The 9772-nt window shown below is 40.9% G+C and overlaps 1 protein-coding gene across 4 annotated transcripts in view; it reads left to right on the forward strand.

Moving 5' to 3' along the window:
* tpst1 (tyrosylprotein sulfotransferase 1) overlaps positions 1-9772 on the forward strand; it is a 46790-nt gene that overhangs the window by 9201 nt on the left and 27817 nt on the right. For 3 of the 4 annotated variants that reach the window (XM_032509665.1, XM_032509664.1, XM_032509669.1), the window contains exon 2: positions 4581-5615. In XM_032509665.1, coding sequence (XP_032365556.1) covers positions 4759-5615 — 857 coding nt within the window. In that variant the 5' untranslated portion in view covers positions 4581-4758. Of the gene's footprint in view, positions 1-3750; positions 3886-4580; positions 5616-9772 lie in introns of those variants that run through there. The other variant, XM_032509668.1, reaches the window with a different exon arrangement.

Raw genomic sequence — 9772 nt, forward strand, 5'->3', positions numbered from 1 at the left:
GGGGCGCACGCTCTTACTGGGTGAGATATGGAGGCCGTCACTCATTGGAACATTTAATCAAAGAAACGTTTTAACTTGGCTGGCATTCTTATTAAGCAATGTATTTCAGAGTTGAAATTATTGAGAAGTGAGAGGAAACTTTGTGTAATGCTGGTTTCCTGCTGTTATGTTGTTTTCCTTACCATTATCACAGAGCTCCCACACCAGGGCTTCATGGGGTGCAGACTCGCCCTCGTTATTAAGTGTTGATGTGGTTTGGTTTCACCATCGCTCCATGGAGAGCAGCCTCAGCCTCAGCCGCCACTGCTTCCCATAACAGATCAATGGAAAAAAAATACCCTGCAAGGAGGATACAATATCCGTAACAGGAGAGAAGAGCCTCAATTAATTTAACACAAACAGTTCAGTCTCGGTGCAAGATGTAACACGACACTGCTCAGAATCTTAGCCACAGTTTATTAGTCAGGCATTCATAGTGCTTCCCTTCTAAAGAGATTCCATCTCAAATCGTTATATCCATTTTCTTTTTTCCTCCTTTTTGTATTTTAACAAGTATATCAATTATGCAATGCAGAATTTAAGACAAAAATACACCAAATAACCCTAAAGTGTCTGTTGTTTGGATGTTACTCTTTTTCCACAATACTTGTTTTAACTAGCATATAGACAATGTGATGTCACGTTTAGATATTTGCAACTAAAAAAGTTAAATCAGTTGTATTTCCAGGTACTTTTAGTTTGTCCCCAGCTTTAATAGTACATACCTTTTTATTTAGGCCTGCAAATGATCAATTCATCAATATGGATGAATATAATTTAGGATATATATATTAGGATATATGTAATTTAATGATTTGTGTTTATGAACATTGAATAATTCAGAACTAATCACTGTAAACTGTATTTGCGGCTTCAGACAGCTTTCCCTCTTATGTACAGTATATCACATACTACTTGTTGTATAAGAAGAGTGCTGGCCTGTGATGACACCAGTGACTCATCTGTTGTTGTCTTTATCACCTTCCACATATTTGTTTCACACCTTTCATTGCTTACTTTTCACTATCCACTACACACCTGCTTCGCTTCCTTTCATTTCCTGCAAAACTCTTCCAGTTCTGTTCACTATTATCGGTAGTTAGTATACTATAATTTTTTGGTTGCTTTTCTGTCTGTATCATTCCGTGCAGCTGCTGTTTTGGTAAGGTCTTCCTAGGAAAATATAAAGCCTCAGTGAAACTTACCTGAATTAGCCTCCCAGATTGATGTATCTAACCGCAAAAGTGAATCAGAAGATTGACTCTCCCTTTAAGGGCCTTTGCAGCAGCGTTGGGGAAACGGCAGGCCCCTTTTGTACTCCCACTAATAGACTAAAGGTGTTGGCAGCCTGGCATTCTTTGTGACTTCCCCTCAAACACTGAATCACCACGGAGAAGACACAGAGATGTGAGAGTGCGTGGGTGGGCTCAAAGAAAAGACAAAGCCTGACGACAGGAAAAGAAAGAAATAAACATTGTCAGATGCTGCACTGTAAGAACCTTTTCCACAAACCTCCGTCACAGTGCAGAGGTAACACCTGAAGCATTTATCTGCAGCTTAGTCTTGCATGAGCTCCCTTTCACCGAGAGGCTAATGCAAGGAATTAGCTGTAATGTTCTGTTGTGAAATGCTCCTCACTTGTGTAACTACGAGTTACCGGTTGAGGATGTTTGCTTAAAATCAGCCACTTGGCTCATTAGGTACGATTTAACCCACTGAGAAGAACTTGGTAACCTGGTGTCAGAGGAGAAACCGATGGAAGAGTGATGCATGATGATCTTCCATGATCTGTCCCTGCCTAGGTAAACGCATTCAAATGCAGTACGCAATATATGGACAGTTAGTTGGATTCATCTTATCGAGCGCACTCTGACTAAGTGATATTCAGCACATTACCTATTTAATTGCCTAAACATTTAAATGTTGTTTCATTCATTAAAAAAAATCTTTTTCCTTTGGTCATTTTTAAAAGTAGCGTAACAAGCTAGTACCCACACTTACCCCCAGTCTAGAATGCAAGTGTGTCAGACGTTGTTTTTTTATCACAATAAATGCGGAAATGCGAGGTTGATGCATAATAAAACGTTACTACAATTCACTACACATTTCAGGGTTTAATCATTATTTTTATCAAATGTATTGTTATTAATTATTAAGATTTTCTGTGCTGCCCAACTGGACAATGGTAGGGGGAAACACTGCTTTAACTGTAGCCAAATTCATCCAACAAGTATTCAGAGATTCTCCAAGCATTTATTCTCCTTGAATAGCATTAAGATCACGGAATTCTCACATTGACTAACCATAATAGAAATGATGATGGATGTGATGGCTTTGTGATTTAGTTAATCCTCTTTTTGAATTTCTTTGGTACCATTACCATCCAAACCTGAAGGATTTAGATATTTTGAAAATTGCCCAGCAATGTCTTCTTCATTTCGTTTTGTGCTTTACCCAGTGTGTGGTTTTGTCAGGGCTGGGCACAGATGGAAATTGTTGATTTCTGCCTCCGTCAGCAGTCAGTGTTGCCTGCCAAACATTTACTCTGAAAAGCATTTCGTAACATAGCTGTATGTATGTGAAGACCTTGTGATCTCCATGTATCTTCAGACTTTCACACACTCCTCCTAGGACACTACATGCCATTTAGCAGATAAGTATTTGCTGGGAAGGCACAAAGTCCCTAATTAAAACATTGTGAGTTAGAAAAAAGATGACCATGGCTTGCATCATTCTGTTGTTTTCTACCCAGACAAAAATGCATCCAAGCAGTCCTTCAAATACCTTGAAGGGGGAGTGTGCTGCACTGTGTTCGTTGCTCTGGTGTGATGAACAGCAGCCCGTCACATAGTGATGCCAGAGTCCCTGTTGTGGCACTGCTGCAGAACAATGCTGACAGAGCCTGCTAACCATCATGTTCATGATGACGTGGAACATGTGTAAACAGACAGCAGTGTATATAAAGTGACTGGATTTGGAGGCTAAAACATTTTATTCCTAGACCATATAAGTGAATCTATACTTTATTGGTTAACAGCAGCTAGTATAATAGTATAGTATAAGTATTATAATATGTCCTGTGCGTTTTAGCTATCTTGTTAAGAGAAGAAAAAGACGCACTTTATTAATCCCCCAACATTTTGCACTCTGTTGTTACACACAAGGGTTTGGAGGGTTACTTGTAAAAACTTAGTCAGGAACCTAGTCCAAGTATGACAATATTAAAGTGACGTAACTTGATTACTGTCTGTTAGTTTTGGATTACCTCAAAACCAAATATGCAAATAAAGACTATAGCAAAGAAAGACTGTATCAGTAAGATGACTTTTATTCAAACTTAGGGCCAGATGTATAAATGATGTGGACATTTATATAGGATTATGCAGTGAGAATGTGTGCACCTCATGCATGCTTCAGACCAGGCGTACAAACAGTTCTCTAGAGCAAGCTGCTAAGTAGGAGATTAAACAAGGTGACATCATCTTCCAGTAAAACATTGTTGTTTAGGTTCCTTGCCAATTTCACTGATAGTGTTATTATTTTGCAATCTTGGGGATGCAAACTTTGCATTTCAGTAAAAATCGCTGTTTTGAATTCCAAATAGGTCACTCCCAACATTGATTTTGTTCCACACAGAATGTGGTTTGTAAGTGAGGCACTCCTGTGCACTGACCTGCTGTTTTTCCCCCTGGGCCCTCCCTCCTCTCCCATCCAGGCCGTTTGTTCAGGAGGGTGACTGTGGCTGCATGGCCGGAACAGAGAAAACCCTTTAACAAATAAGCTGTAGTAAGCCAGCCGCTTTTACTTCCCAACGCCAGAGGAAAAGCTGTCAGCCAGTCCACTGTGGTGTGTAGAATTTATGTGCGGCAAGTGTTTTTTGTGTGTTTGTTTTGTGGAAGTACACATTTCCTTATGTACAGAATGAGTTTGTGTGCATGCCTGTGTCAGAATTAGAGGCTGAGGGCTAAATGTCATAGATGATGTATGTGCTACCTGAGAATCAAAGCCAGAGTGATGTATAACAAGATAAAACATAGAGCTATCCTCGGTTAAATGCACAGATCTGTGGTTCTACATTCCTGTTGTTTTGTTAGCAGAAAGTCTCATTTATCTTTCAGTGTGCATTTAATTCTTTCTACTGACTCCATAAAGGTCTGGAGACAGAGTTCATTAGTTTTTGTTCTGGTGGCATCTCCATTGTCAACTGTTTGAAGCAGTTCTGTGTCAATTTTGTGATTCAAGACCCTCTGCAAAGTGAAATTGCACATAGTAATGTTGGCCTTAGATCACAAAGCCTGTCAAATAAAGAGAATGTGATGATCACTCTCCGTCACAATATTTTTTCTGTAGATTTGTTCTGAGATACGTGCATGCAATAATGACAGTGGAGTGTCCCGGACATCTGTCACATGAGTTAGCTTAAGATTTACGACATGAAATGGTACTTTTGATTAGGGTTTGTTGTTAACTTTGCTTGAGGAATGTTGCCCTAGTGCATAATAAGAACTAACGGTTTTATTGTGTTTTGTGCCACAATCCAGGCCTCATGGAGCTGGGGACTCAACGCCTGTTGTGCACCAGGGAGCTCGATCCATGCTCAGTTCCCAGCAAGCAACCATAAAGGGTGGGAACTTAATTACCCTTCAGTTCCTTTGTCCCATCCCTCCCCCTAAATTGCCCCTGTGGTGATATTGTACTCTCCCGCCTGTGGCCCGCAACATGATTGGCAAGTTGAAACAGAACATGCTGGTGGCCTGTCTGGTCATCAGCTCGGTCACAGTCTTCTACCTGGGCCGCCATGCCATGGAGTGCCACCATCGCATCGAAGAGCGCAGCCAGCCGGGCGGTATCCTGCCTTTGTCAGCGCTGGGAGGCAGCATGCGGACCACCTTACGGACAGGTCAGAATCTCAGCTCACCTTTTGTTTACAACAAAGACATGCCACTCATCTTCATCGGTGGAGTGCCCCGCAGCGGGACCACGCTAATGCGAGCCATGCTGGACGCCCACCCTGAGGTGCGCTGTGGCGAAGAGACTCGCGTCATCCCTCGTATCCTGGCCATGAAGCAGATGTGGAGCCGCTCGGGCCGGGAAAAGATGCGTCTGGACGAGGCCGGTGTGACAGATGAGGTGCTGGACGCCGCCATGCAGGCCTTCCTGCTGGAAATCATTGTCAAACATGGAGAGCCCGCCAACTTTCTCTGCAACAAGGACCCTTTTGCTTTGAAGTCGCTTTCCTACCTGGCCAAGATCTTTCCCCATGCCAAGTTTGTACTCATGATTCGTGACGGCCGGGCTTCAGTCCACTCCATGATCTCACGGAAGGTGACCATTGCCGGCTTTGACCTGGGCAGCTACCGGGACTGCCTGACCAAGTGGAATCGGGCCATAGAGACCATGTACACTCAGTGCCTGGAGGCAGCGGACAAATGCCTACCTATGCACTACGAACAGTTGGTCCTTCATCCTGAGAAATGGATGAAAACACTGCTGAAATTCCTTGATGTTCCTTGGAATGATGCTGTTCTCCACCATGAGGAGCTCATCGGGAAAGCAGGAGGAGTGTCCCTCTCCAAGTAAGTAATGTTGACAACTCCTAGAACATGTTCTTTTTATCTCTCCCTCGCCCAAAACCCAAGCCCTGACGTCTTGTTATGTACTAATACTTTGATGGTGATAGTTGCAGCAAGGATGTAAAGGGACCTTCACCATGACTTGTGTTTCGGTGTTAGTGTCTTCTAGAGTCTTAAAGTGACAAAAATATGTTGTAGCAAAAAAGATAATGACTAATCGGTGGCCCTGTCTAATGAGAGGGAATCTGTAGACTGATTTGGTCGATTTTAGTTGAACTTTCACGTTTCATTGTTTTCACTGTAATTGTAGCCACAGAGTAAAACATAAGTCTGGCTATTGTCACTGCGTCTTCTTTGATCTCCCGTGTTTGTAACTCTGGCAGAGACTTGTCCATGTTCTTAAACCAGAACTCTTTAATTTAGAGTAATTACAACATTGGCCCTTGTAATGCCTTTTCAAGAATAGATTTTTTTCTGTAAGCTGTTCCCACCAACTGCAAATTAATACCTCCATTAGTTTCTTGTTGTTCTTTGTTTGTTAAGTGCACTACCTTGTAAAGTAGGGTTAAACAGCCCCTTGTCTGTACCACTGTATGTTTAAACTAAGCTTTGAGGCCATTTAGGTACTTCCAACACTCTGAAGTAGTTATTACCAGTGATGACACACTGAATCAGCATCCATCACTGTGTAATGCTGTGATTTGTTTTCAGTTCTTTTTTTGTCAGTGGTTTCTTGCCATTTTGGACACGTAAACGGTTTGGAATGCAGTGTCAGGAAGCTGCCTGCTATCTATGTGACAAACCAGTGGATTCATGTTGATGCTGATAATGAGCAGCAGAGGCTTTGTTTTTACTAGATGCTTTCTCTAAAGCTGCAGAGTTATTAAATAGCTCATTGCAGCCGTAATGGTGGTTCGATACATATTTGCTATTGTAAGAAGTTATGATTCATGCCACATGCTCCACAGGCTAAGCTGGGCCTGCCTTTCTCAGTGCAATAGAAATGAGCTTGGACATGCCCATGTCTATTCAGCTTTTAGGTACTTGGCCTGGAGTGTTACATGTAGGCTAGATAGTGGGATTGTACTAAATGTCATTAGTATTTTTATTGTTTTATTTTAATTTTTTACATTCAGAGCTTCTGTTGAGGTTTTTCAATGAAGCTTTGCATGTCTGTTGTCATTTTTTGTGACACCATAACTAGGGCTGCACGATATGACAAAATATGCGATATGCCATAAAGTTGAATATCGTGATAACAATGTGTCTTGCTGCTTTCTACTAAAGTACAACAATTTGCTTGTTGAATTTAAAACAAATGAAAGGAAATCATTTCCAACATTCATTTATTGATTAAATTGAATATTAAAGGTACCACTAAAAAAAGTGAGTTTTCTATTATCTACTGATATTTTCTTCCAACTAACACAAACAATTGCCTTTCGCAATATGTATATTGTACCAGTTGATACTGCGATGATGGTAGAAAGAACAATGTATTGCAGCCCTAATCATCACACTGAAAAAATGTGATGTCATTTGTGGTGCTGTTAGATTGTAGCTAAACTGCCTTGTCAATACAGGTGCGTGCCTCCCTTTGTGTACGTCAAGCGCTAGAGCAAACTAACTAAAAAAAATTTGACCACAGTGAAAATCTAATAACTTAGATATTAACATGTTGTGAATTTTGGAAATTATTACATCTAAATTTTTCAGTACATTTGACTGTAGAATGCTATGGAGTTCTTGGAAATGTTTTGATCAACATTGGGAACCATCCTATGCAGACACCACTGGAATCTAATGCTACAATTAGTATAATACTTATAATATCAGTGTAGCCTGCCTAATGTAACCTTATCTGCAAATGTGCAGAAATATTGGGTTAACCATGATTGAACAGATGGAAGAAAAACATTTGGAACTTGAATCTCAACTTTATGATTGAAGCTTCGAACTATTCGGTGCAGCCGTAGTACGTAGCAGTGTGTCAAGTTGTATATATCACTTTCTCTTTAATATCAGTTCCCGCAGGCCTTAAAGCTAAGCATGCACCTCTGGCCTTGAAATATATCCTTCCAATGTTTTCTCAAAACCTACAGACTTTCCATCAATACATTTTCTTTTGGAAATGAAACATCCTACGGCTGTGCACAGCAAGGAACCAAGTCATTAGTGAGCACATGAGATTATGTCTGCACTAGGGTACTGTAAGCAGGTTTTCCTAATGGCCCTGCCTGGTGTCAGAGTTGTTTTGCTTTCAGTGTTTTGGGAGGTTGGCTTCTGGAAATCGTTGAGGAAACGCTGAAGGGGTGCCACCCCGTTCCTCTCCTCTGTCTATCGCCCCCTGTTGCTACCGCCCTCTTCCTGCCACGTAGCACCAGAACACATATCCTCTTGAGTCATTTGGGCCACGTTTTGTTATAGTCTTTATATGAGAACACTCATGTTTTTTCATTGAATGCCTTTTGCTTTTACTGCACGTTTTAAGGACTCATACCACTTCCTCTGTAGTAAAAAGGGAGGGTAGATTTCCTTCCTTTGGTTGAAAATGTCTAATATGCACCATATTTAATTTCTCTTCCCTTTCTGAGTTCCATGACTTTGATGTGTTTGAATGAGATTTGAGGAGAAAAAAACTGTTTAAAGAACAAAGAGGCAGCATGGTAGAGCAGCGGTCAGCAATTACGTTCAGTCATGGGCCATGGCAGTGTTCAAAGGCACATTGTACAACTATATAATGACAATTCATTTCATAATAACATTGATTTAGATATCTGTGTGTTCAAGGATTGTGTCCAAGACCAGATGTCATTTTTACCATTAGTGAGTGAGGGCTAACAGAGTTACAGAAGCCTATGTTTGTACTTATTTTGTAAAAATAGACACAAAGGTCTATTATGTGTTGCACTTTGAGACAAGAGATGTCAATGGTTATCCACACACAATAAACCGTGGTTTTCTCTGTTTTATATCATTATAAACGGAATATTTTTTTCATTTATTTTTGGAATAATATATGTTAAGGACAACCCTTTAAATGCAGTCTGTTAAAAACAAAACTTACATTTTCATCAGGGGGCAGATATTCTTGTTGGAAGGTGGGATTCAATTTGCCTACCACTGAAGATGATGATCAGTATGGCTACATTTAGCTGCAGGTTTTCATTTCTGCAAGCATCATTTTTACAACAGCATCAAGCAAACCTTCAACTGATATTAGATCAAGTAAGAGCTTTGATAACATCTAACATCAATACACAGCTACAGTCATAAATGATTCATCCTTTATAGAAGAATATTTACTAGCGCTACTCCAGTGACGTCAACACACTGGGATTCTCTCTCTCTATTCAACAGTGCTGATACTTGCTGACATGTGAGCTCAAAAGTTGTCGTTGTGGTTAGAAGGAAGGCCTTTTTAACCCTGAAGGCCACACTACATAATGAAGAGATCACCCAGACTCATAAACATGCTCATCTAGACAATAAGGTTTAAAGCCTATTATCATTTGAACTTTTTGGGTTTGTGGGTACCTAATATTGACACAACTCTAAGGCTGCATATCTCTTGAGAATTTTCTTTACGTTTATAAATTGACCTCTGACCTAGAAACAGTTACCATGCCCTACTTTTGTGGTTGCAGATGAGGTCATGGGAAAAGATGGTGACCAAAGAATGAGACAAGGCAACTGTGGCCAGAGCCACTGCAACCACAAAGCTAGTAAAACCCTGGAGTTAAAGAGCTGTACAGACATTATATCCAACTGTGCATGCTTGGTTCCTTTCATTTTGTGATTTCATCCCTTTTCAACACTAGACTTCTTTGAGTCTGGTTATTTCTTGTGACAGCTCAACTCACCCTTGCTTTGCCAGGCCACCGCGGAGGAGGGTCTGGCTACTCTACACAGCATTCCTGGATGGTAAAAAAAAACATACTCTGTCTTATTGGCATTTCTTTCAACCAATCACAATCATCTGGGGCGGCGCTAAGAGCCGTACGGAGCAACGATGCCTCTGCAAAATAACCTTGGGGAGAAACTTGTTTTGGTGGAACATGTGTACGTCTAGTAGTTGTTTTAGTCGTGCAACAGAAAACTCAGACTGGACAGATTGTCTATCTAGCTGTCTGGATGTACCCTGCAGAGATCTGAGGAGC

Source organism: Etheostoma spectabile, chromosome 3 (genome assembly GCF_008692095.1).
Source record: "Etheostoma spectabile isolate EspeVRDwgs_2016 chromosome 3, UIUC_Espe_1.0, whole genome shotgun sequence".
Lineage (NCBI taxonomy): Eukaryota > Metazoa > Chordata > Actinopteri > Perciformes > Percidae > Etheostoma > Etheostoma spectabile.